Here is a 27,744-nt window from a genome sequence, read left to right on the forward strand (position 1 = left end):
GAGGGTTTGTAAACAGTCACGATGTTGGCACAGCCCTGGGTGACAGAGCATCAGTAGTCTCGTTGGGTCCATAGCCTGGCCAGCCCCTGGAGTAGGGCCGGGAGGAAGCGGAAGGTTCCCTGGGATTTCACTGAGGGGCTGGGGTGGGGGGATGGAGATGAGACAGGTGGCCCTGGCACAGGCTTGAAAGTGGAGAGACCTGAAGCCTCACCAGCAACCATGATGCCTGGACTGGCTGGGCCCTGGAGGCTTCTCCCTGAAGTCACCTAGTGCCCCCTGCCTGCCCTCCCCAGGGCAGCCTGACTCCCACCGCCCATGGGTCACCCTGGACCCACCCATCTGATGACCTCCCTTGTCCCCACTAGATGCCTTCAGGTTCTCCTCCACAACTCTGACTGCCAGGCCACCAGTCCACATCCTTTGGGTAGCATTTCTCAGGCCATGGTCCAGCTGGTTGGCGGGCCTTCCACTCCCTGGCCGAGCAGGGCAGTCCTGGTCCCCTCCCTCCATCCACCAGCAGACCTCCGTTAATGCAGCCAGTGGTCAGGTCCACCCTTGAAGGGCAGCTGCCCTCGGTGCTCAGGCTGTGCTCCTGGCCCGCTGCTTGAGATGCTTGGAGGTAAGAACACCTCTACCCAGAACCACGGGGCCCACAGGGACCACACCTGCGCCCACAGGGACCACCCCCACCCCCACCACACACTCTGCCGCTTCCGGGTAGATGCAGGGGCAGAAACACAGAGAGAACACGTGCGCACAGCACACGCCTCCCACGCATCCAGGGGACAGCATTGCAGATGGGTCACCCCGGGCACCCGCCCCAGGTTCCGCTCCACCCTCGGACCCCGGCGCACGCACCAGGCGCGCACCCTGGGTGGAGGGCTCCGGCCGGACGGTGCTCGCCTACAGATCGGGGTCCTCGCGGCTGCATACGACACCGGCATCCTCCTGGTGGCCGCAGTTGTGCAAGCCCAGGCCGGCGTGCGCGCACTCCAGCAGGTTGCGCTCGCTTCCCGTGCAGCGCACGTCGTCCAGCAGGATGGGCAGCGTGCGCCCCTCGCCAAACTCGGCGCGCTTGGCGGCCCGCGCAGCGTACAGAAAGCCCAGCTGGCGGCACACGACGGCCGCCGCCTTGGTGTCCCAGGCGTCGTCGCACACGGTGCCCCAGCGTCCCCCCGCGAACACCTCCACGCGCCCACGGCCCGGGCTGAGGCCCGCCGGCCGCACCAGGCGCACTGCGCCGTTCGAGGGCTCGGGGTCAGCTGTGCCGGGCCGTCCCCGCCGCCGCCCGCTGCCCCGACGGCGCCCGGGGCGCGAGGTGGGCCGTGGGGGCCGTGGGGTGGGCGCCGGCGGAGCGGCTGTGGGGCGGCTGCGGCGGGGAGCCTTGGTGGGCCGTGGGGTGCTCTCCGTCCTCCGGATGAACTCTGCACAGAGGAAGAGCCTGCGGTCAGAGGGACCCCGGCCGCCCCAGCCCACCCCAGTCCTCCACCTCGGAAGGCAGACCCCAGGGAAAGATGTCCTGGTTCTGCCCTCTGCTCAGACCCTGAGAATGAGGTCCCCAACAGTGCTTCTGGGGTCACCCTGACCCCACAGATGCCAACCTGGAGCTGGGGCTAGGCGCTTCTCGGGTCATTCTGCAAAGCCCTGCTGCTGCCTTCACTGCCCAGGCCGCCCTTCCCCCACCTCTGGACCGCACCTTCCTCCCCACCCAGGCTCAACCCTCATCAGCTCCAGGCCCTTCCCTGCCCGCCCCTACCCGCTCCAGCTCCTCCAGGCTCTGGGTCCCGGAGACGCCCCGCACAACTTCTCCCATGGGGCCTGGGACACTAAATGACTTCTCTGTCTGCCCCAGCCAGGACAGGGCCTGGTCTGACTTCCTGTAGCCTCGGCATCCAGCACAGAGCCGGGACCTCACAGAAGAGCAGAATCTACTGCACGATTGAGTGGGAAAGGGCCAAGGTTTGAAATCAACTGCGGCTAGAATTACCTCCCACCCCTGAACACCCAGCTCACCCCTTCCCCCAAACTCCTTCTCCAGGCGGCAGGGCGCCCCTTCTTCAGGGCCAGGTACCCCCACCGCCCTGCCGCCTAGTCCCCCTCTTCCTGCCCCCCCACCCCCAACTCCAGTCTGCCAGCTGGAGACCTGCTGGGCACACTCAGCCCACTAAAGTATTTCCTTTGGCCCACAGGGTGGTTTTTAAAATTGTGAACTAGTTGCCAAATTTTTCCAAATCAGGAGATTGTACAATAACAACCCAAGAAGGCAGGGACCATATCTGCTTGCTCAGCGTTAAAGCCCCAGATTGAAGCACATACATGTGCTGGATGGATGCAAGCATACATATCCTGCTTTTCTCAAGAACTGGAAGATCTGACAACACAGGGTCTGTCTCCGTTCCCACCTAGCTTGAGCCCAGGGGAACAGCCCCTCCTCGGGGCATACCCTCTTCAGAGGGCCCCAGATCCCACGGGCAGTCATTGTGGCCTTGCCTGGCCCCTCCGGAGGATTGGTACCCCTTCCCTCCCCACGAAGCTTGTCAAAAAGAGAACCAGCTTATAGTAGACCTGGCCCAAACGTCCCCTCCCCTAGGTGCCCTTGTGCTGAGAATAATTCTTTCCACGCTCGCTCACATATAGATATGCCTCCTTTCTCTGCCCCTCCCTAGAACTCTGAGTGAACCTTGCCTGGGACCCACTATCTCTCCCTTCGTCACATGGGTTCTGACGCCTGCAGCCCCTTGGAGCTGCCTACCGTGGCCTGGGACTGACACACACCAGGGGGAGGGAGTTTCAGGAGTTCCATGCCCTCCGAGTGTCTGCTGTGCACCGGGCACAGTGCTGGGCACAGTGAGGGAGCCGAGGAAAGGCATCCAGACCCAGCCAGGAGCATGCACATCTGGGGGGGGGGGGAGGGGCAAGTGTGGGCTGCGGAAACCCCCTCTGTGTCTCCCGCTGGCAGGCACTTACTTTCTTTGGGCACGAAGGGGATGAGGCGGCTCCTGACCTTCACCCAGGAGGGCTGGATCTGACACTTGCCCGGTGGTGCCCGTCTGCCGACACACAGGACACCATGAGTCACCCCACCCCCCTGGGAGCTCACCCTGAGTGTGTCCCTCTGGGACCACCCACCCCCTGCAGCCACGCGTGAAGGGGAAGGGCTGGTGTGCGTTCAGGCCTGGGCCGGTGTGGACAGTAACAAGGGTGGCCATTCATGGAGCAGCACCCAGGTGGCTCAGTGGCAAAGAATCCACCTGCAGTGCAGGAGACCTGGGTTTGATCCCTGGGTTCAGAAGATCCCCTGGAGAAGGGAAAGGCTACCCACTCCAGTATTCTGGCCTAGAGAATTCCATGGGCTGTATAGTCCATGGGGTCGCAAAGAGTCGGACAGGACTGAGCGACTTTCACTTTCACCCAGGTGGCTCAGTGGTAAAGAATCTGCCTGCCATTGCAGGAGACTCCAGATACAGAGGTTCGATCCCTGGGTTGGGAAGATCCCCTGGAGAAGGAAATGGCAACCCACTCCAGTGTTCTTGATGGAGAAGCTCTGGACGGAGGAGCCTGGCGGGCTACGAGAGTTGGACCCAACAGCACACTCCTGCTGCACACGCCTCCCAGACCCCAAGAGCCTGACCCTAGGACAGGAAGATCCCTGAACAGCCTGCCGAACACCCACTCAGGCCTCTGCCTGAAGTGCACGAGGGCCCCGGTGGCCACTGCTAACTCAGGGCATGAAGCGTGCTTGGGATGAGATCAAGTGTCCCACTCTCCCTCCCCAGCAGCCGGGTCTGACTCCTGTATCTGCCACTGCAGGCCCATCCCTGCATCTTTCCCTGGCCCCTGTCCCCCACGGTCTTTGAGGAGGGTCTCTCCCTGCCCCTCTGGTTCTGAGATTTCTGGTGATACAGAATCAAAGGGAAAGGTTAAGTTGATCTGAAGAATAAAGCGGAGAGAGAGAGAGCCTCGGGGCTGGCGGCAGAGCTGAGGGAACTGGGGGGGCCTTGGAGTGCCAGGTTGGAGAGCGCCAGGAGAAAAAAGAGCCTGAGAAGGGTTGCCAGGGCTCTGAATTGGGTCTCCTTGGACATCTTGGAGGGGCACAAGGAAGGAATGGAATCCCATTTTAATGAGCTTCTGGCCATTGATCTGTGAGTCTTTGAATGGGACCGACCCTATTCTGGGACCAGCCCACGTGGGTCCAAGACTTCAATGGGTTCCAGGAGCACGAGGGGAAAGCCCAAAGGCTGAAGCAGCCACGTGACCCCGGGTGGCTTTCAAACAGCCCCGGCAGAAGGGAGAAAGCGAGGGGGGGACGTGGGCTGTTTCCCCCCTCCCACCGAGGCTGAAACACAGCCCGGTTCACATCCTTCTCCAAGCTGCAGAAAGGGTGGTTTTTCCGGCTACTCTGAGCTCCAGATAATAGCCACACGCGTCAGACCAACCCAGCTGGGTTTTGTTCCTTAAGGAAATTACGTAAAAAATTTTTTGTTTTGCCAAAGGGTAGGAGATGCACCCAGTAAAATCCCACAGTGGCTATGTTTGGGCAGAGGACCCCCACCCTACCCTCTCTGCTTCCCATTTCTTCATTTTCCAAATGTTCTGGAATGCGGCCCCCCTGCCATATGTTGTGGGTGCAAAAACTGAATGTGGATTCCAAAAGAGAAAAGTGCAAGGGATGAGAAGGGTCAGAGAGGGTGCGGGAAAGGGGAGTCTAGCGTCTTGCCTGTTCCTCTGACCCATGAGACCTTCAGCAGAGATCCCTAAGCCTCAGGTCCCTCTGTTGTAAGAGGGTCGTGAGTCCAGAGAGCTGCAAGGGATGTGGGGTTGATCCCTAGGTTGGGAAGATCCCCTGGAGGAGGGAATAGCTACCCTTCCCAGGTGGCGCTAGTGGTAAAGAATCCTCCTGCCAATGCAGGAGATGCAAGAGACGCAGATTTGGTCCCTGGGTCAGGAAGACCCCCTGGAGGAGGTAATGGCAACCCACTCCAGTATTCTTGCCTGAAAAATCCAATGGACAGAGGAGCCTGACAGGCTACAGTCCTTGGGGTCACAAAGACTTGGACATGACTGAAAAGACTGATCTTGCATGCATGAGCCCAGAGGGATGCTGTACAGACTAAAGGAGTTGGTGGGTTTCAGGCAGCATCTGGAATGAATTAGGTGATATTTCCTTAGAGAAGCATTTTTCCCCTCCAAATTGGAAATAACCTAAATGTCCAAGGGATGGATAAGGCAGTCACGGCACAGTGACTCAACATAAAATTATGCAGCCATCAAAAACGAGCCTTCTGAGGGTGATGTTGCAAAGTGGAAATGTTTATGCAAAATAAGGACAGACCTACGAAGAAAAATGCAAAGTCTGCATGGGTTCCTCCACAACGCCAGCAATCCAAACGGGGCCAGGACCTCAGAGGAGGGAAAGAAGCAAGCACTTATGTTTTTCTTGATAGTTATGTCAGTAATGAAGAGCTCTGTGCTTTCAACAAAACAGTGTGGTAAACGAGGAATGTCTGAGAGAGGGTCACAGACCAGAGAAAGCTAAAGAGACACAGTAACTAAATACCACGTGGAATTCTGGATGGAATCCCAAAGCAAAGGAGGGAAAAACCAGAGGAATCCTTTTTTTTTTTTTTAAAGTATGGAGGTACCTGACTTTTTAGAAAGTGTGGCATTTAGTGAATAGTAAAGTACCAGTATCGGTTCATTAACTGCAATGGTGTTAGTTGCTCAGATGTGTCTGAGTCTTCAGACCCCATCGATTGTAACCCACCAGGGTGCCCTGTCCACGGAATTCTCCAGGCAAGAATACTGGAGTGGGTTGCCATTCCCTTCTCTAGGAGATCTTCCTGACCAGGGAATCGAACCTGGTTCTCCTGCATTGCAGGAAGATTCTTTTCCATCTGAGCCACAGGGGAAGCCCTTAATCATGACAAATGTACCATAATAATAGGGAATACTGAATGGTGGCTATGTGGCAAACTGTGCTATCATGGCAACTTATTTGTAAAACAAAAACTGTTTTAAAAATTTTTTAAGAGTTTTTTAAAATGTGATGGTGGGGTCCATGGTTATCAGCCCCCACTGGTATCTTTGGCACCTTTCTAAGGATGGAAGCGTGCGTGCTAGATTGCTTCAGTTGTGTCTGATTGTTTGCAGCCCCAGGGACTGTAGCCCGCCAGGCTCCTCTCTCCATGGGATTTTTCAGGCAAGAATACTGGAGTGGGTTGCCATGCCCTCCTCCAGGGGATCTTCCTGACCCAGGGATCAAACCTGCATCTCTGGCATCTCCTGCGTTGGCAGGTGGTTTTTCTTTTTTTTTAACCAATAGCGCCACCTATGAATACAGCAGGACTTCGAGGCTGGCAGATAGGTTCTGAATCTTAGATCTGCCCTTACCAGCAGTATGAACTTAGCTAGTCACTTCCCCTCTCTGGGCCTCACTTTTCTCTTCAGAAAAATGGGGGTGTTAATCATACCCAGCTTAGGACGCGGTAGAGAGGGGAAGTGCGGTAACGGAGGGGAGTGCTCCTGGCAGACAGAAGGGGCTCAGGCCCTCTAGGGGCGGGCTGGGCGGGAGGCGGGTACTCACCTGGAAGGGTCAATCATCTTGTAGACCACCCCACGTGCCACAGTGGCACTTGGCATGCCCGTTGACATGAAGTACAGCTCCCCTGGAACAAGACGCAAGGCAAAGGGTGAGATGCTGCCTGGAACACCATCTGGGCCAGCCCCACGCCCCCACCTCAGGCTCTGGGACGCACCCCAACCTCAGTGAGCCAGGAGGGGAGATGCTCCGGGTCAGTGCACCTCTCCAGTCCCCAGAACAGGGAAACGAGGCTGAGAAAGGCATCCAAACGCACCCTGGGGTCTCTGCAGCACAGCTTCCTGGGGTGCTGGCCACTCTGCCCGCACCCACCCCGGCTCTGACCTCTGCTCGTGCCTCCTTCCTGGTGACCCCAGGGACCCCACCCCTGGTCCCTGCCTGGTCTCATGCCCAGCACACACACCTCTGAGCACCAGTGGGGGTCCACAGCCCAGCTCCCCACCGACTGCTTACTGGTGACCAGCTTCCGCATTCCCCCACAGGCCTGCCTTGTAGGGCTGTTGTGAGGATAACAAGAGCGTGGGGCACCTGCTCCATCAGTATGAACTATTACTTCCATTGTTATTGTCACGGGCACCCAGGGTCCAGGTCCTGCCTGGCCCTTGGGGACAGGGCGCCCCTTCTCTCCACGGAGCAGCAGGCACCTCCCAGGCTGGTAGCAGGGGCAGAAGAGCACAAGCCTGGGGAGTCTCCAGTGTGAATCCCAGCCCCAGCACTTGGCCCCCCGTGAGCTCCCACGGCTCTGGGACAGCCCCCCTCAGCCTCAGTTTGTAGAGGTGGAATCACGAGCACCTGGACCATGGATGCTCTCAGGGGAATTGAGTTCTCTGCTCTCTCCTCACCCTTATCCCACCCCCTGGCCCTTGCTGCCACAGGTACAAATGTCCAAGAAGTAGGTTTCATTATTCTCAATGTACAGATGAGACAATAGAGGCTCAGAGAGGTCAAGTGACTTGCCCAAAGTCACACAGCCGGTGAATGGTTAAGCAGGCCCTGAACTCAGAAACATCTGCTGCCCCCAAGCCCACGCTGATGTAGGACACGTGGTAGCTGGGAGGCCTAGACACAGCCACACGTGGCTCAGTGTGATGGTTCAGCCGTGCTAATACCTCCCATCCCGTAAGGGGCAGCGAAGAGCTCTCCCCAGGATGGGGGCAGGGGTGGATTCCCCAAGGAGAGTCTGGGACAGGCAGTGAGATGGGAGCTTGGAGGAAAGCATGACCCTGGTGACTGGTGCAGTCATGGAGGGCTACATGATGGTGGTGTCTGATAATCAAGACCCAAGAGAATTCTTGAAGGGGAAGACTCTTGAGAGGTGACCTGTGTAACTAGGGTAGAGCCAGCTGTCAGGGGAACTGGGGGCTGGGCAGGGCAGGATGCTGAGCTGTCAATGCCCTCTGACTCCTCCCTCCAGGAGCCCCAGCCCTACCTTGGTGGGGGTGGTGGGGTGGAATAGGCCCACAAGGTGGATGCACCCTGTAGGAGGGAGCAGGGTCCCAGCAAGCTGGTCCCTGCTGGAGAGTCCACAGGCACAGCCGTGAACTTGAGCCATCACTTCCGGTCTCTGGGCCCCTTTCTGGAGAGAGGCCTTGGGAGCGGCCTGGCTCTTCCCTGGCTGGGCAGCCCTCCTTGAACCTACACTCCAGGCCCTGAAGGAACTTGGGGTCCCCGCACGTGCTGCCCCCTTGACCTCGATGCACTTCTCCATCGACTGCCTTTGCCTGACAGAGCTCCAGCTTGAGACCCTGCTCTGGGAGGCCTCGGGGGGCCAGGCTGTGTCCAGTGCCCCACTCCACTCCCCCATCCCAAGACCGGGCAGGAGAGCCAGCCTCAGTTCCCCCATCCGTAAAGTGACAGCATTGGACGGGCGCACCCTAAGGCCCCATCCAGCCTTAATCTGTGGGAAGCCATGGCCCCCCCAACCCCATGCGCAGCCAGGGATCCCTGATGGCACTGCTAAGCTCTGCCCAGGGCCACGCCGTCCTCCTGGTCTCTGCAGTGTGGACTGTCCCTGGAGGACACTGGGCCAGCAGAGGTCCTTGTTGTGCAATTTACAAGCATCAGAAGATCAAGCCGAGAGGCGGAGGCTGCAGGGAGCTGGGGCAGTTTGCAGGCCTCAGCTCCCCGGGTCTCTGTACCTTCAGGGGCCGCCTGCCTGCCTCACCAGCAGGCTGTCCCTCGGCCTGTCTGTCTTTGAGGGGCCTCCTCCTGGCCCTCCGTGTCACTCAGAAGGGCCCCCTGGGCCTGCCTCTGGGTCTGAGCTCTGTGGGGGGTGCACCGGGAAGGGCACCCCCCCTTCCAAAACATGTTAACCCCCTACTGACCAAAAGAAAAGGCTTTCAAGGGCCCAGTGGGCTTAGGAGGGGCAGTGGGGGCTGGGGCTGCCCTGTGAAAACTTAGATTCTGACGAGTGTCGGTTCAACAAAGGTTTCCCAGACTTAGGCCTGGGGGCTCTGGGCACTGGGCCCTGCGGGGGGACACCTCTCGAAAGGTCCTCGGGAGGGTGTTGCCTAGTAACCTGGCCAAGCATCCACCAGGCCCCACTGGGGGCCCCTCGGCTTTTGTTCAGGGACAATCCGGGGCCAAGGACAAAGGCGGGATCCAGGCCCCAGGGTCCTTCTTCCTCTCCCCTCCCCCTCTGCTCCTGGCATTGAAAACACAAGCGCCTGAACAGGGGACCCACTAACAGGCAAGAAAGCAGTGCCCACCACACTCCGAGGACAATGCGGCTTCATCCATAGGCCCCAGTGCATTTGCCATCAGGAATCCAGGGTGCTGGGGGTCCCCAGGGAGGCACTCTCCCGCCACTTGCCTGCCTTTCCACCATCACACCCGTTCCTGGCCCCATAACCTCCCTGGACTCTTACCTGTGGGGTCACGTGATCCCTCCCAGTAACTGCCCATGGTGGGAGTGGGGAACCACTGCTCCCATTTTCCAGATGAGGAAATGGAAGCTCAGACAGGTGAGAACTGACACCCAGGCAAGGCTCAAGACCTCTGAACATGTCACCCTCCAGCCTGGAGGTGACTCAGGCCTGAGATGCCATCCGGGGAATCCCAGGCCAGAAGGACCCAGGGGTGGGGGGCCAGTGCCAGGCAGGGGCAGCCCAGATGGAAGGGCCTCAGGAGTGCTCACCAGCCTCGTCCTCGGCGAAGGAGATGATGTGTGGGTAGTAGTTGTTGATGAGGCCTGGGAACGCGCAGGTCTGGCCACGGCCCATGCAGATCTCGCTGTACCGCCACTGGCCTGTCTCCGGGTTCTCCCGGAGGGACATCAGACGCCTGCAAAGGAGGATGGGCTGAGGGGTCCTGCCTGGCAGGGTGCCTGGGGGAAGCCCACCGACCATCCCACCCATCCACTCATCTGTTAGCCATGCAACCAGGACTGCACATAATATGCAGGGTCCAGTGCAAAATAAGCATGCAAGGACCCTTGTTCAAAATGTACTAAAAGTTTCAAGACAGTGACGGCAGATCGTTAAACTGAGCGTGGGCCCTGCTGAGCACGTCTGTGCAAGCGCACAGACCGCACATCCGGGAAGCCTGCCCTGCATGCAGTCTTTACTGAGCACCGGCTGTTGGGTCAGCCGAAAAGTTTGGGTGTTTCTGTTAGATGTACGGAAAAGCCCGAGCAAACTGTTTGGCCAACCCAGTACACAGCAGGAGAAGCATGGTGCTCAGTCACTCAGCCGTGTCCAACTCTGTGACCCCACGGACTGCAGCCCGCCAGGCTCCTCTGTCCTTGGGATTCTCCAGGCAAGAACACTGGAGTGGGTTGTCATGCCCTCCTCCATGGGATCTTCCCAATCCAGGGATCTAACGCAGGTCTCCCACACTGCAGGCAGATTCTTTACCGCCTGAGGCATCAGGGAAGCCCAGGAGAAGGACGTGGGTGAACAAGACCAACTTGGTTTCAGCCTCCTCGGTTCAGTTCCAACCACTGACCAGCAGGAGGCAGTCAGGAGCCAACTTCCAGTTCAGAAGCCTCCGAGGCTGCATAGATTTGGGAGCTGCCTCCACTTGGGAGCATGAAATGGAGAATCTGTTTTTTGTTTTTGATGTGGACCACATTTAAAGTAGTCATTGGATTTGTTGTGATATTGCTTCTGTTGTTTATGTTTTGGTGTTTCGGGGCCACAAGGCACATGGGATCTCAGCCCCCCACCAGCGATGAATCCATGGCCCCTGCAGTGGAAGGCAAAGTCTTCACCACTGGACTACCAGGGAATTCCCAAAGTAGAGAATTTGGCATCTTCAGAATATGCTGATTTTGTCCCTACTCCCTTCTACGCTTGTTAGTCGCCTATGGATACTTTCAGGCCCTGCTTGGTTGCCCCTCCTCCTAGAAGCCCTCCTGACTGCTCCTGTGCTGGGCTTCCCCAGAGAGCATGGGCTCTCTGAGGCCAGACTCGAGTGGACCAAGTGAGACTCACACCTGACTTGGGTATGAGGTGTTCTTCAACTTTGTTGCTCTAGCCCTGGCATAAAGCCTGACCCAGCAGAGGAGCTTGGGAAATGCCAGCAAAATTCACTGAATTTCTATGTTCAGGTGACTTGGACATTCCTGGGGTGGGGGTAGGAGGGTAGCAGAAGAGTAAAAGGAGAATCAGGGTAAAAAGAGAGGTTTCATCTAGACCCATTTTCCAGATGGGATAACTGAGTCCAGAGGGAGACTCTCCAAGCTGGGAGAAGGACCCAGCAACCAGAGGTCCAGGTCAAGGTTCTCTGTCAGCTCCAGCTATAGACAAATGGCCACAAACCCACCCTAGTTCAGCAGCCTGCAAGAGGTAAGAATTCTGCCAGCCTCAGGCTTCCTTACTTCCTCTCTGAACAGAGACCCTGTTCAACTGCCCTTATGTGGAGAGGCGAATAATTAAGAACTGGTGATCCAGTGGTTAGGATTCCACACTTTCACTACAGGAGACCTGGTTTTGATCCCTGGTTGGGGAAATAAGATTCTTCAAGCTGCATGGAAGTGAGAGGGGAGTGTCTCGCTCAGTCGTGTCCTCAGACCTCATGGACTGTAGCCCGCCAGGCTCCTCTGTCCATGGGATTCTCCAGGAAAGAGTACTGGAGTGGGTTGCCATTTCCTTCTCCAGGGGATCTTCCCAACCCAGGGATTGAACCCAGGTCTCCTGCATTGCAGGCAGACACTTTATCCTCTGAGCCACCAGGGAAGCCCTCAAGCTGCACGGCGCAACCAAAAAAAAAAAAAAATTCATTTCACAGGAGGCTGGGAAGGTCCTGAGATCACCAACAGAGCCTTCCATTTTATTAATAAAACAAAACAACAACCAGTCAACCAGAAACTGGGCATATTCTAGATTCTAAGTGCTGTGATATGTATGAAAGTGAAAAGTGAAAGTGAAGTCGCTCAGTCATGTCCGACTCTTTGAGACCCCATGGACTGCAGCCCACCAGGCTCCTACATCCATGGGATTTTCCAGGCAAGAATACTGGAGTGGGTTGCCATTTCCTTCTCCAGAGGATCTTCCTGACCCAGGGATCGAACCCAGGTCTCCCACATTGTAGGCAGACGCTTTACTGTCTGAGCTACCAGGGAACTTCCCCCAAATGTATATGAACAGGACTCAAATAAGCTTAGTAAGCAGGTACTATTATCATTTTGCAGATGAGGAAATTAAAGCTCAGAGAGGTGAAGCAGCTGGCTTGAGGTCCCACAGCTAATTAGCATGCCAGGCTTTGGACACGGGTCATCTCAGCTATATTTTAAAACATCATGCCAGGTGTGTGGCTTCCCTGGGGCTCTCTGGGCCTCAGTTTCCCCCTCTGTATAATGGGAGAAACAGGTGGTCATGAGGCTCTGTAAGCTCCCCAGGGGAAAGAGTCTGACCCACGTCAGACTTGGGAGGTATGGTCTTGAACCCTCTCTGAAACGTGTTTGGGATGTGATTTATCCCACCCCCCTTTCTCCCCAACACACCCACCCCTCTCTGGGGGCTTAGTGGGTGGAGGCAGCAAGGCTTCATGGGGCCCAGTGGGCTGACCTCAGCTGGATCCCCAGGTCCCCTCTCTCCAGCAAGGTGACCTCTCTGGCCAGGTGGCACAATGACAGGTCCTGGCTTCTAGGAGACAGAGCGGTCAAAGGTGCTGTTCGGGTTCCCCGACCTTTCACCTCTGCGGTCCCTGACCCTCAAGACTGCTGTCGGGTCACTTACCCGCTCATGAAGTCTCCAAAAATGTAGAGGCCGTTCAGGTTGGGGTACTCGCAGCCCCGGTACACGTAGCCCCCAGTCACCGACTTGCCCAGTTTGTGCGGGTAGGCGAAAATCGGCAGCACGTCATCTGCAGAGTGGGGAGACGCTGGGTGAGCCTGCGGGGGTCCCCGGAGGCTCCGCGGGTGGTCCTGAGTCCTGCGAGGCCAAGGGGTGGGAAGTCCCTAGGAGGGCCCGAGAGGGGGCCCCAGAGAGTCAACGATAAAGAGTAATGCTTAAAGTTCACAAGGTACGGATAGGGCAAGGATTTGTCAGGCAGGAAGTGATTTGGGGAGGGCGGCGGGGGAGCCATTCCGGAGGGAAGAGCAGGCGAGGGAAGTCCGGGGTGGGCGCGCGGCTGGCTACAGAAGGAGGCACTGGCGCGCATCCCGATGGGGGTAGGGCGGGTTGTACCAGGATTGGGGGTCCCCAGTGGCGCGGGTGGTAGGTGAGGTTAGGGGGCCACCGAGGGAGGAGTGGGCGCACAGCCGTGGAGTGAAGGGTGGCAGATCTGGGGGGAGGGGTCCCCGGGGGCTCAGAGCGGGGTGGGGGGGTGGGGGGGCGGTCACCGAGGGAGGCGTTGGCGCACAGCTTGCGGTCATAGCACTCGTAGCCCTCGCGGGCGCGCCAGCCATAGTTGCGGCCGCGCTCCACCAGATCCACCTCTTCGAACTTGTTCTGGCCCACGTCGCCGCAGAAGAGGCGCCCGCGGCCCGCGCCCGTCGCCGGGTCGCCGCGGTCGAAGGAGCAGCGCCACATGTTGCGCACCCCGAAGGCGTAGACCTCCGGCCGCGCGGCGGGGTCGCCCACGAATGGGTTGTCGGGCGGGATGCGGTAGAGCGGGCCGCGCTCGTTGCGGTCCACGTCGATGCGCAGCACCTTGCCGAGCAGCGCCGATCTGCGGGAGAAAGCACCGACTGGGGCGGGGCTGGGGGTAGGGGGCCTGGAGCCCAAGGCCGCCCCAGGTGCAAGGCAAGCGTTGGCTCTGGGGCCAGAGACCCCAAGCTCACGTCCTCAGCAGCCATGCACCGGCTGGGTAACCCCAATCATTCAATTCGACATTATCAGACACCTTACCATGCGCCGGGCTCCATCCTAAGCATTTGACTTACATACCATCTGTTGCTTTGTTTCATCCTCACAGCAAACCTTTTAGATTGTGTTTAGATTGTGTTGTTTAGTCACTAAATCATGTCCAGCTCTTCCAACTCTCTGGACTGTAGCCCATCAGGCTCCTCTGTCCATGGGATTTCCCAGGCAAGAATACTGGAGTGGGTTGCCATTTCCTTCTCCAGGGGATCTTCCCAACCCAGGGATCGAACCCGTATCTCCTGCATTGGCAGGCGGGTTCTTTACCCACTGAGCCACCAGGGAAGCCCCAGGCTTCTAGGTAAGTGGGTGCTATTGTGATCGCCATTTATTTCACAGTCGGGGCAGCTGAGCTCAGAGAGGCCACAGAGCACCCCTGGTTGCCTCACCCCTCATAAACCGTAGGGCTGAGATCCAGCCTCGGTAGCCTGGCTGCAGAAACCCAAGCTCTTCACCGCACTTTCTGGCCTCCCCAGGCCTTGGGGTTCTCTGCTGTAATATTAGATGGCCCCTCTCTTTCTCTGCAGGACTGTGCTACAGGGTGAAAATGATACAGAAAAACAATGCCTGTTTACAGCTTACTTGCAGCACCTAGCACAGCAACAGGCATGCAGTAGGCACTCATTAAGTGTTTGGTGAGTGAATGAATGAATAACTGCAATCAAAGTCAAGTGCACCATTTAAGAGTACCAGGGAGGGCAGGGAGACGGGAGAGAACGCGGCAGATGTTAGCAGGAAACAGGAGGTGGGTTTCTTGCCTCCTCTCTCACACACGCCCAGGGGCATCGCAGCAGTTCAGGGGTCACCCCACACTTCACACACACCATCCTGAACCCAGGCTCTGAGCGGGGAACAACTTGCCAGTCTCCCAGGCAGCTCTGGACAGAAAGTGAGGTCCCTTCAGGGTGCCCGGCCACATTGGCTTCTGGGGCCTGGGAGCGAGACCTCAGCACGTTGCCTCCAGAGCCACGCGGAACAGGGTGCAGCTGCAGCCTGGACCTCCATGCAGCCACTGGGGTGAGCAGCTTCTGGGTCTCATTCATTGCAGAACAAAAGTGACACACGATTCTGCGACATGCTTAAAGATGTGCAGAGGGGAACACACCCTCTTCATCTGTGGCTTTTTTTTTACAGTATTTATTTATTTCTTTGGCTGTGCCGGGTCTTAGTTGAGGCATGTGGGATCTTTAGTTTGGGCATGGGAACTCCTGGTTGTGGCATGTGGGATCTAATTCCTTGACCAAGGATTGAACTGCACTGGGAGCAGAGTCTTAACCTCAGGACCACTAGGGAAGTCCCTTCATCTGTGATTTTTTGATGCACTTACTTACTGCAAGGTTTTCCCCCAGCATTTGGGTGCACTCCCTTTGGGCTGCTTTTTAACGCAGGACTGGCTGGTCTGCCCATTTGATGCAACTGTGTACCCCACATTCTCACAGAGCATCAGCACCCAAGCATTTCTGTCATCATTAAAGACACCACCCAAGTGTCCTCTTTCATGATGATAAAACGCTCCCCCCGCCCCAGTAGCTGCCCCACAGTTAATCCCCTATTGTGGACTTCCAGGTTCTGCTCCAGTGAGTTCCTCTCACACTCTCCAGCCTGCTCTGCACCAAGCTTCGGATTACTCCCCAGGGCCCACACACCACGCTCCAGGCTTTGATACGTAAGTGGGCAAAACTCATAGCAGCAAAATAATGTTTTAAGTCTTGTCCAATTATCTACAAATCCTTAATTTCTATTTTCTCAACTTCATCTCTAAATACATCCCAAACATGAGAAAACTGCAATGACTCTTATGCTGTCACATATGAAAGCACAAGTCACAAATTGGGAACACTTTAATTACTGTAATCAACATCATATGCGCTATTTTTACTCTCTGGGCTGAGGAAGGTTTTGTGATTTGGGCTGAGAGGATGGAGGAGGCTGCCCTGAGACTTCTGGGTATCCTCATCTATACACTTGAGACTGTGTATGTGTGTGTGCGTGCGTGTGTGTGTGTGTATGTGTGTGTGTAAGGAAGGGAATGGTGGCAGGCCATCTTCTCAAGCCCAGAAGTGAGGAACTGAGAGCAAGACTCTGCTTCAGTTTCGGGGTCATCTCAGGTGACCCTTGGGGTAGAAAACCCACATGCCCAACCATACAGCCCTGCTCCAGCCAGCTCACACTCCCCATTTGGTCTGGGAAGCATCCTTTTCCTTCCTCTGGCTCCAGCAGGGCTGGGCGGACTTCAGAGAAAAATCTCATCTTCCCAGAGGCTCTGTGATGCCGCCTTTCAGATACCCATCACCTTTATTCCTCATAACAAGCCTGCCCATGGAGATGATCATTATTCCTTTCTAACTGATAAGAGAAAGGCACTGGGTTCCCCAGCTGGCTAGCTGCAGGCTGAGCTGGGGCCCAAAGCCATTTCTATTGCCCTAGTCTCATGGCTGAGGAAGTCATTCCCCCTTCAGAAGAGTACATAAACCAGCCCACCCACCAACCAAATCAGAACATACTTGTTTTGGGCGTTTCCAAACTTCCCAAAGGGGTCTCCAGCCATCCCACCATCTCCGGTAAAGATGTAGAGGTACCCATCATCCCCGAAGAGCAGCTGGCCTCCATTATGGTTCGAGGCTGGTTCTTCGATTTCCAGGATTATTCTAAAAGAAGATAAGCCACCCCCCACAAAAACAAACAAAAATCTCAGCCAGAAACACAAAACAAAATCACAGCAATAAAGCCTCCTCTCTCTTAGATGCCATTTCGTAGTTGGAAAGACTTTCCATATCCTTTATAGGAGGTGATTTTTATAAGGATCTGGCAGGCTAGGAAGGGATCATTCACATCACTGTGCCAATGAGATCCAAGAGGCTCAGAGAGGTTGAGCAACTTGCCCAAGGTCACACAGCCCATAGACGGCAGAGCTGGGACAGGAACTCAGGACTTCTGGTTCTGGTCTAGCGCTTTTTCCACTGCTCCCCCACAACTAGCCCCTGCCTGTTATGATCAAGTGAAACCGTTGACCCAATCACTAGCACAACTGGTTTCTTCATCATCATAGCTACCCACACACCAGCCACTTAAGCTGAGCACTTGTGACAGTCTCTCATTTGCTATGGCTGTAACTTCTAGGGAGGCGGGCTGGAGGGTGCGGACTGTGCTCAGCTCCACACTCACTTCTCAGTGACCTCCTTTACTGCCAGGGTGGGAACCTTCCACCACACTGCCAGTCATCTAGCTTCCAGTTAGGGCGTGCCAGGAGAGGGTGGCAGGCAAGGGTAAGGGAGGAGCCACATGTCCCTGGTCTCTGGCACTGCCTCCGGAAGCAATGGTTGCAGGAAGGGTGACAGCGGCCGGTCAATGTGGACACCTGGCTTTCTGCCCAGGCATCTGGGTACCAGGAGCGGCAAAACCCAGAAGCACCAAGACCTTTTTGCCTTTTGTTTCCTTCGCTTCTCACAAGAACTCATCTCTAGGGAACTTGACCCTCTCCTTTTCCTTCTCCAGTCCTCCCAATATCTTTGTAGCCAACTCCCTGTATTAAATTCCCTTTGACCAAAATGCTTAGGCTAGTTTAGGTTTTCCAGGATTGGCGACTGACTAGCCAATCCTTTATTAATGCAGATAAGAAACCCGAAGTACAGAAATGTCAGGTACCTTGAACTCAGGACTTTCGACCTTCAGAACCAAGACCAGAAGCCTTTCTATTGTGAGATCAACATACATGACATGGGGAGCCACACACAATCCCCAAACCAGGTCCTCCACGCAAAGGACAGCTCAGACTGTTGGACATCCAGCCCTGAGAAAAGAGACTGACAGCTGACTCAGGCAAGGATGCCCATTCATTCCTGGCTCTGCCCTGAGCCAGCCATGCCTACTTCTTCCCCTGCAAGAGTCAGGTTCTAGGCTGGTACTGTGAGGTCCCCAGAGGGACCCTTGCTGAACCCCAATTCTGAAGTATGTTCATCTGTATATCTTGTGTTCCACCTTCAGTCTTCATCAGGAATCCATTTTTTAAAGTCATCATTGAAGACACATTCATCCTGTCTCTCTGTCTCCCCTCTGTGAGAGTCACATGGCAAACGTGGCCTCTCTTGGAGAATCAGTTGTGTGGCCTCATATAAGATAACAAGAATTATGCTTTCTCTTTTTGCCCTGGTTGCCAGGAAGCTCACAGGCAAAATCTATTAATACATTAGATTCTCACATTAGTCAGTTTGATTCCTTCTTTTTGTACTTTCAATGTCAAGAGTTTATAATTGTATCAAATGCATGATATCCTGTTATTTGCTTATTTGTCTTCAGATCAGCCCTGGTCCTCCTCTTACCCGCTCTCTACTTCAGAAGGCCAGCTCCTGTAAACTACATTTCCCATGCTCCTCCGCTAACTGGCCTCCAGCTAGGTTCGGCCAAGGAAAGCATTGGCAGGAGACTGGAGTTGTGGGGGAGAAAGTGAAAGTGTTAGTTGCTCAGTCATGTCTGACTCCTTGCGACTCCATGGACTGTAGCTGGCCAGGTTCCTGTTCATGGAATTCTCCAGGCAAGAATAGTGGAATGGGGTGCCATTCCCTTCTCCAGCAGATCTTCCCAACCCAGGGATGGGACCCCTAGTCTCCTGAATTGCAGGCAGATACTTTACCAGCTCCTACAAACTACATTTCCCATGCTCCTCCGCTAACTGGCCTCCAGCTAGGTTCAGCCAAGGAAAGCATTGGCAGGAGATGAGATGGGGGGAGGGGGGGATTCAGAGGTATTTCTCCCTCCCTCTCTCTCTCTGCTTCAGGCAGTGTCTTGGCAGTAGCTGCACCTCTTCCCTGGCTCCAGCTGCCACCACCCAGACCCACCATGGTTCCAGCTTCTACCCAGCGGCCCCAGCTCAGGGGCTCCAGGAGCCCTGCCTCTCACAGTCCAAGAGGTGAAGTCAGCTCCCTTCAGTGCTGAACTCGGGGTTGCCTCCCTTCTCCCCCTCCCTCCCCCCCATTTCTCATTCATCATTTCCAACACCTGAGGAACTAATTCCCAGTATCAAATTCTGCCTATTTGAATTACCTGGCACAGGACTTATTTTCCTATTGGAGACAGATTATGTATGCCCTTCACACCAGGCTAGGTCAAAAATTGTTCCTCACTCAGTCCTGTCTGACTCTGAGACCCAGTGGACTGCAACCCCCCCCCCCAAACCCCCACCCCCCCACCCCGGCTCCTTTTGTCCATGGAATTCTTCCAGGCAAGAATACTTCTCCAGGGGATCTTCCCTGACCCAGGCATCACACCAGGGGCTCCTGCATGGCAGGATGGCAGATTCTTCACACCTGTTTTCAAAACAGTTGGAGCATAATACCCAAAAAGCAGGCTGGGTGTTGGGAGGAGAAGAAGCCTGGAGGCAAAGAACGGATAAACCTGCAGTTGGGAGGGTGGGAAGGAGCAGTTTGCCTGGGGGTGGAGTGTGGAGGTGACAAGTAGGAGGTAGGGGCCAGCCAGGGGAGAATGGTCCCTTGGGGCCAGAGCTGGACGGGTGGGAGCAGTGGGTTGGGCCTGGGAGGGAAGCAGACAGATCAGAGTTCCAGCTCTGACCCTTCCTAGCTGTGTGACCTAGCAGTCCCTTCACCACTCTGAGCCGCCACTTCCTCATCTGTAAAATGGGGCTGTATGAGAACCAAATGAAATGAACCATCTAAAGTACCTGATCCAGGAGCTGGACTCAAGTCCCCGTGATGTCTGTTTGGCAACTGCCTCTCCCCTGAACTCAGCCCCCTTACTGGGTGTGACAGTCAAAATATTTCACACCTCTCGGGGCGCAGCGCAGATCCAATGGACCATTGCGGGTGCGCAGCCTTGCCAGGTCTCAGCCCCGCCCCCTCCCGGCCTGGGCTCCCGGGGGGAACCACCTCTCAGAGTCGTGGTCCACAGCGTTGACGTCATCCTCCGACACCCTGAACTCGCTGATGCGGATCCACTCGTCAAAGCCGACGCCCACCGAGTAGTAGACGTAGAGCTTGCCGTTGTGCCGGAAGCTGGGGTGGAAGGCCAGGCCCAGGAAGCCCCGCTCGTCGCCCTCCCAGGGCGAGGTGAGCACGGCCCGGCTGATGTTCAGGAAGGGCTTCTCCAGCCGCGAGCGGTCGGGCAGGTAGACCCACACCAGCCCCAGCTGCTCGGCCACGAAGAAGCGGTGGGTGCCGTCCCGGGCGTGGACCATGGCCACCGGGTTGCGCAGCCCGTTGGCCACCTCCTCCAGGCACAGCTGCAGGCAGCCCTCGGCGTCAGCCACCACGCGGCCCAGGTTGGAGTTAAGGTTCTCGTTGACCAGCAGGCGCGGGAAGCAGTAGTCGGTGTCGTCCAGGGACAGCGAGCGGCAGAGCTTGGCGCGGTTGCCCTCCAGCGCCCAGAGCTCGCGGTCCGGAGACAGGTGCCGGAAGAGGCCTCGGCACGTCTGCCACATGTCCAGACAGTAGTCCTCGCAGAGCCCGGGCACCGTCCGCAGAGGCGTGGACGGGTCCTCCGCGTCATAGAGGTGGGCTGCGTAGGGCGAGCATTCCTGCAGAGATAGGCACGCACAGGGATGCTCTGGGCTGGGCTTACCAGCCGTGTGACCGCGGGCGGTTCACCCCATCTCCTAGAGCCTCAGTCTGATGATCTGTAAAATGGGAAGAGCCATCTGTCCGTTCCACCCACTGTCTCAACTACAGCTCCAGGGGCCCTGGATCTCCTCACCTTCCTCCTTTCTCTTGCCTTGATGCTTCTGTTAGAATAACCACACTATGACTACTTCTGCTACTAACAACATCAGGAGCTACTCTTAAGCACCTACTGTCTGCCAGGAAGGATCTGAGGCATTTTAATACATTTTTTCTTGTATTTATTTATTTTTAAAATAATATTTATGTGCTTGGCTGCCCCAGGTCTTAAGTTTCGGCCCTCGAGATCTTCAGCTGTAGTATGTGACAGGGCTTCCCTGGTGGCTCAGATGGTAAAGAATCTGCCTGCAATGCAGGAGACCAGGGTTTGATCCCTGGATCAGGAAGATCCCCTGGAGAAGGAAATGGCTACCCACTCCAGTACTATTGCCTGGAGAATTCCATGGACAGAAGAGCCTGGCGGGTTGTAGACCATGGGGTCCCAAAGAGTTGGAGACAACTGAGTGACTAACACATGTGAACTTTTGCAGCATGTGGGATCCAGTTCCCTGACCAGGGATCGAACCCGTGGCCTTCTGCATTGGGAGTGCAGAGACTTAGCTACTGGACCACCAGGGAAGTTCCACTTTCTCTCTTAATATGCTGCCTCCGCCTTATATACCTCCATGATTCACTCCATGTTTTTTTTTTAGATCCCTACTCAAGGGGCACCTCCAGGAAGGTCTTCACTGACCACCCATCCATCACCCCCATTTCCTCCTGACCTCTGTTTTGGCTTAAAACAAAAAACAACAAAAAAACAAACACTGTAACGTTCCCTGATAATATAATAAAAATCAATGGGTTTACTTGGTTATTGTCTGCCTTCCGCGGAACCTAAATTCCATGAGGGCAGGAATTTTGCCTGCATTGGTCCCTGTCGTATCCCAGAGCCCGAGATGGTGTCTGGCATACAGGAGGCCCACGGTGAATACCTAGACACCATGCTGGACACTGACTCACCCTGACCAGCCCTGTGTGGGGATAAGCGCTCCTCCCTCCATCATTTAATCCCCACAAGAGCCCACGACGGGGGGCTCCCTCCTGCACATGGGGAGACCGAGGTGTGGGTCCCCCAGTGTCACTCAGCACCATTTGGTGAGCATGGAGGATGTGGGTTTGGTTTCAGGTGGACCCCATCCCCCCAGCACCGGGGAGGTGACGCGTGTACACATGTGAGTACCTTGATTACACTCCTCCCCCCACTTCCTCTGTCCCCCTGGCCACCAGGACCTGCTTCCTCCTTCCCTCTGACCTTGGGTTAGGCCCCTCCAGGTGGAGCCCTGAGCCTGTCTCCTGTGGCCAGACCAGATTCTCCGTGAGATGAATCAGACCCTCTCCTCCCCTGCTCCCCCTCCCCTCCAGGACCTCTTCAGACCTCCTGACCTCACTGGCCCCTTTTCCAGCTCTGCTGGGCTGTGACTCCATGGGGCAAAACCCAACAGCTATGGCTCCCTCCTCCACCGCCCCCCGGGGGCTTCCCCACTGATGAGACACTTGGGATCCCACTCAGCGCCCGCCTGGGCAGGATCTGGAAGGCGGGGGCCTGATGTGGCAAACCTTGGACCCCTGGGAGAAGGAAGCTGATGGATAAATTGTTCTGTCTTCCTCTGGGCTCACCCCCCCATCCCCCCACCCCCCCACCCCCCTGTCCCCCCGCCCCGGGCCAGTCCTGATCTGCCATCTATACAGTTTCTTGGACCCATGGTCTCGCCAGCTCAAGCATCAGTCACACTTGGCAGCAGCCAACTTGCAACTGCATCCTTGATGGCTCTCTCTCTGCCCCTGGTCACTCCTGCTAGCAGGGTCCACTCACCCTAAGAAGGGAAAAAACCCATGCACTCTGGCCTAGGTTCTGCTTTCTGAGAACCTACGTGGAGACAACCAATGTGACTAGGCCTCTCCCAGCTTCTAGATCCAGAACCCACCATCTGAGAGCTGAAAGCCCCTCCCAACCCCCTGCCCTCCAGAGCAAATGTCTCAGCCCCCCAGGTTCTCTAAGGACGTGCCTCAGCTAGAGCCTCTGACCGAGCCCCCAACCCCCATCCCCCGCCCCCACCATGAGCTCACCAGGCCAGGGCCCACGGGTCTGACTCAGACCTGGGCCCCCGGAGGCCTCCAGGGATGCTCGTCCCCCAGTAGGGGAGGCACAGACAGGCCCACGCTGCCCGCTCCCAGGCAGGGCCCGGCTGGGCTTCTACCGGAGGCCCCCAGGGGCCGTGGGTGGCAGGCTGCCCTCTTGGCTGGGTTCTCAGGCTCCTGGCCAGAGGCCACACCCTCCTTTTACACGATTGTGGCTTTTGGTCACACCGTTGGCCGGTCCTCCTGGCCTGTCTCCTGCTACTGTGGGGCTGAGGGCCACTTGGTGACGTGCTTGTGGTCTGGTGAGCACCGTCCCAGGCCCAGACAGGGAGGCCATGTTCCATGTGTTCCAGACGGCCCAGCCCTGGCCTCTGTGCCGTGCCCCCTCTCTCATGCTTCCCCGGAGGCCCCGTGAGTCCCGCCAGCAGCTGTGGGTGGATCAGAGAGGGTCTGTGCGCACACACAGCTCATTTCTGCTTTGCGAGGTAGGGTCATGGTGATTCCTACTAGACATGAGAAGCTGAGGCTTCTCATAGGCCTCATGCCAAGAAGGCCGCATGCCAAGAAGTGGCCAAGCCACGGCTCAGACCTGGGTCTCATGACACCCAGACCAGGGCTCTTTTCAGATTACTCACCGGAATTTCATTCAACAAGTGTTTACTGCGTTCAGACTCCGAGCCAGGCACTGTCCTCGGCTCCAGAGACAGTGGGCAACAAAACAGATTTCTGCAAGCCTATCAGAACCCAACCCATGGGACTTCTCTGGTGGTCCAGTGGCTAAGACTCCACACTCCCAATGCAGGGGGCCCAGGTTCCATCCCTGGTCAGGAAACTATATCCCACATGCGACAGCTGAGTTCTCACACCACAACTAAAACTCCTGTGTGCCACAGCTAAGACCTGGCACGGCCAAATAAATAAATAGAAAAAAAAACAAAAACAAAACACAGTAACTAGCCTCACAGTGGTCAGCGGGGGGAGGTAGCAGAAAACCCATGGAAAACCAGCCCAGTATCACATTGCTTAGCTGTCTGCGCCTTTCAGCACAGGGACAACCAGCCTGCCCACGTTACTGCCCAAGGCTGCCTCTGTGCGGTCACTGACACTCATGACCCACGGCCCAGAGTCCCGAAGGCTTCTATGTCCTTCGTCTACTCTTTAGGAAGACTGAGTCTTTTTTTTTTTTTTTTTTTTGATTGTGCCATGTAGGTAGTTCCTTGACCAGGGATCAAACTCTCAGCAGTGAAATCACAGAGCCCTAACCACTGGACCACCAGGGAATTCCCCAGGAAGACTGAGTCTTTGCACACAATATTCACCTGTAGGACATTGCCTTCTTACCCAGTTCGGCATCTGGCAAACTCCTATGCACACCTCAAAGCCCGACTCAATAGCCTTCTCTTACACCTCTGTTCCCTGACTCCCCTGGCCCTTGTGGATGCTCCTACAGTTCTCTGCCCACGTCTCAGACCAACATTCACCTAAATGTAATTCTGTAGCTTGCAGCGTGAGCTCTGTTTCTGCTGCTCCTCCCCATTGTTCAGGTGGTCTGCTTGACTAGGACTGAGTTATCTCTGTGTGTCTGTCCACCCGCTAGGCTGTGGGACCCTTCAGGGCACGGATTCCAGGGCCCAGCACATGGTGAGGCTTCAAGAAGGCAGGCGACATGGCAAAGTGATTAAGAGAGGGGTTCTGGAGTCAGAGCACACAGGAGACTGAATCTACCATTCCCCGAGTGGCCTTGGCCAAGTTCCTTAACCTATCTGTGCCTACGTCCCCATCTATAAAAGGGAAGAAATTCCCAAGAGAAATAAACTGAAGCATAGCATTATTGGGAGAAATACACTGAAGCAATACATGTGTTTTCTGAGTAAGTGCTCAAACAACATGGACTATCAAGAGGCAACTCAGTGTTCCCTCCTCCAGGAAGTCTTCCCTGACTTTTTCAGGGCAAGCTCTGCCTCCATGGTGACCCTTGGGGAGAGCTTTTGGCCCATTCTGATAAGTGTCTCTGTGTCTTCTGAACTGAACAAGGAGACTTTTGAGAACTGGGTTTGTGACTGGCCAACTCCCCCTTGGAGAAGGCAATGGCACCCCACTCCAGTACTCTTGCCTGGAAAATCCCATGGATGGAGGAGCCTGGTAGGCTGCAGTCCATGGGGTCGCTAAGAGTCGGACACGACTGAGCGACTTCACTTTCACTTTCATGCATTGGAGAAGGAAATGGCAACCCACTCCAGTGTTCTTGCCTGGAGAATCCCAGGGATGGGGGCGCCTGGTGGGAGGCCGTCTATGGGGTCGCACAGAGTCGGACACAACTGAAGCGACTTAGCAGCAGCAGCAGCAGCAGCAGCAACTGCCCCTGGGCCCAGCACCCCGCACAGGGCCAACTCCTGACAGGCTCCGAAGCACTGTCTGCCCAGTGGCTGCACCTGCAGAGCATGTTGTGCACAGACTTCTATCAGAAACCAGGCTTTGATGACTTGGGGCACGTAGAGGCCATCGCAGTCACGTGGAGGTTTCTTGCATGGACTGGTTCTCCTCAACCTGGGACCTGAGCTACCACACGTCACCAGCTCTCTCTTCTCCTTCCTATGACATCAGATGGACCAGGGCAAAGCCTCAGGAAAGGGTTTGAAGGGGCCAGGAGGGACTACTGCCCTTTGGCTAGGTAGCCATCATGGGCATCTGGAGGAGTCGTGGGTGTCAGATGGGCGCATGTTCTGGGGGGACTGTGGGCACAGGCATGTTTCATGGTCTCTTTTGCCATCAGGAGTCCAGGCAGATGTGAGTGCCTGAATTCCATCACTGACTGGAACTTGTAAACAAGGCACCTCGGCCCCCTCCCCTGGTGGAAGTCAGGAGGTGCTGAGTCCAGACACGGCCTTGGCTTGCTGGGAACACTGTCCCCGGTCCAGCGCTCTCCCTCCCTCCCACGAGGCCCTCCAGGGAAACCATGATCCAGCCTACGCTGCACTCTCCAAGCTCACTCCAGACATGAGGTCACTCCCGAGACGCCTGGGGTGAGATGCTAGCAGCCATCTTACCACAGCTTGCTCAAGGCCAGGCCATGCTGGGACGGTTCCCAAGGACAGAGGGGAGCTTCCTGCCAGGGGGAGGGTAGCGGGGCTGGCCCTTCCCTTCTTCCTCCGCAGACCTGCCTACCTTCAGTGCCCTGCTGAGCCTGGCACATAGTAAATGCTCAATTAAAACAAAAAGGCAAAAAACACGGAATGGACGCATGAACTCTTCTACATAACTGACATGGGAAGACTACAGGATCTGATCCTCCAGGGCCCCCAGATTGGTGAGGGGGGTGGACGCTTGATTGTACCATTCTCGCTCCCCTGAGATGTACAGCGCGGGGGCTCAGGGGAGTCCACCAAAAGAGAGAGCCCTCCCAGCCCCTCTTATTTCTTGCTCAGACGATGGCTCACTCACATGGGCAATGAGTGTGGCCCAAGTGTCACCACGGCCACTTCCGGGTTGTATGATCACCAGGCCAGTCCCTGCCTCTCTGGGCTTCCCTGAATCAGCCTCTGGGCCCCACTCCGTCCCCGCTTGGGCCTGGGCAGCCACTGGGGACCAAGGAGGCCTAGAGAAATCCAGGCAGAATGGCTCCCTGAGCTCTGAGTGTGTGTCATTCAGTCTTCACGGCAAGCGGGGGGTGGGAGGGCGGGGAAGCTTAGGCCTCCCCCAATGTAAACATGACGCAACTGAAGCGGAGGGCTGACCTGTCCGGGGTTGTGAGGCCAGGAAGTGGCAGGGCCAGGGTCAGACCCTAGTACGACTGGATCCAAGCAGCCCCGGTTGGCCCCACCCCTCCCACCAGCACCTGCCCCCAGTGGCAGAAGGCTGGGCTCTGCTGTGTAGACAGGATCCCTCCACCCACGGGTCCTCTCACTTTCCCGGGACTGGGCCTGGGCCAGCCTTTGGACTTCTCAGCCTTGACCCAATACCCGCCAGGGGGTGGGGTCATCAGGCACTCTGGAGTCAGGAAAATGAACAACCGAGGCACAATCTGGTGTGAGGAGAAGCCAGGGTTCAGTTCTCAGAGGAGGGACGGGGGCCAAGAGGCTTCACCACAGGGATGTCTTTGGTGGTCTCCGAGGATGAGCGAGCCTACGCTGGGTGGGAGCATCATCCCAGGGAGAGGGCACAGCACGAACCTAGGGGGTCTGGAACTGCCTGGCACATCTCACCTCCGGGGTCACGCAGGGTAGGAGCCCCAGTGGGTGTCAGGATCCCGCAGTCCGGAGGGGCCCTCAGAGCACTCCGTCAGGTTCGGGGGAAAGGCCCTCATTGAGAGCAGGGTCCCCCAAACCCCTCGACAAACCCAATCCCAGCGCGCCGATCATGCCCTCTGCAGGGGTCAGTGGGCGCCCCCCTCCCCCAAGGGGCAACACAACGAGTTCAGCAGGACAAAAGCTTCCCATCCTGGAGCTTGGACAAGGGCAGGGCTCTTTGGGACCGGGGCGCTGGGGGCATCTTTAGGCGGTGCCAAGGCAGAAGAGCCCCTCAGACTTGGAGGGAGCAATGATTTCATCAGGAGGAGAAACCGAGACCCAGAGAAAACCTAAGTCACAAAGTTAGTGATGGCAAAGCCCACAGACATCCCAGGATGCCCGACTCCCCGCTCCCTGACAAATGACTCCCGCCCGGGGGCTTCTGGTTCCGAAGCCCGATGCCCAGTCTCGATCCTTCTAGCCCAGTAGGGTTGCCACCGCCGCCACCCTCCATCTGGGACCGAGGCCCCGCGCGCGCGCCCTCCCGCCGCGCGCCCGCTCACCTGGCACAGCAGATCGAGCGCGTAGCCGGCGCACTCGGCCCACATCGCGGCGTCCACGCGCGCCGCCACGGCCCCGAAGCGCCGGGCCAGCGCCGCGTCCTGCTCGGGAGTGCAGCAGCCGAAGGCCGAGTACTGCGAGCAGAAGCGCAGCGGCTGCGGCGGCCGGAAGGGCGGCCTGAAGTCCAGGCACTGCGGGTGAGCCGCGGCCCCGAGCGCCCGAAGCGCCAGCAGCGCCAGCAGTGTCCCGGCCCCGGCCCCGGCCCCGGCCCGCCGGCCCGCCATGCCACCGCCCCGCTCCGCCCCGGC

The 27,744-nt window shown here is 56.8% G+C and overlaps 1 protein-coding gene across 1 annotated transcript; it reads right to left on the minus strand.

Annotated features, from left to right (window-relative positions):
- Positions 1 to 27,744, minus strand: HHIPL1 (HHIP like 1). Its single transcript, XM_025271044.3, has 9 exons — positions 27,439 to 27,744; positions 19,782 to 20,428; positions 16,407 to 16,550; positions 13,383 to 13,711; positions 12,778 to 12,904; positions 9,735 to 9,880; positions 6,584 to 6,665; positions 2,968 to 3,050; positions 1 to 1,424 (listed from the first exon to the last, which is right to left on the minus strand). The coding sequence occupies exons 1-9, from the start codon at positions 27,718 to 27,720 to the stop codon at positions 904 to 906; spliced, it is 2,361 nt and encodes a 786-aa protein (XP_025126829.2). The 5' UTR covers positions 27,721 to 27,744; the 3' UTR covers positions 1 to 903.

Source organism: Bubalus bubalis, chromosome 20 (genome assembly GCF_019923935.1).
Source record: "Bubalus bubalis isolate 160015118507 breed Murrah chromosome 20, NDDB_SH_1, whole genome shotgun sequence".
Taxonomy (NCBI): Eukaryota; Metazoa; Chordata; class Mammalia; order Artiodactyla; family Bovidae; genus Bubalus; species Bubalus bubalis.

Bases quoted from the DNA above. Each gene is read 5' to 3' on its own strand.
- HHIPL1 (XM_025271044.3), bottom strand. From the start codon at position 27,720: ATGGCGGGCCGGCGGGCCGGGGCCGGGGCCGGGGCCGGGACACTGCTG. The intron at 16,551-19,781 runs GTGGTTCCCCCC...ATCTTCTTTTAG, and splicing joins GTGGACCACGACTCTGAGAG to AATAATCCTGGAAATCGAAG. The intron at 13,712-16,406 runs GTATGTTCTGAT...TTTCTCCCGCAG, and splicing joins TTTGGAAACGCCCAAAACAA to ATCGGCGCTGCTCGGCAAGG.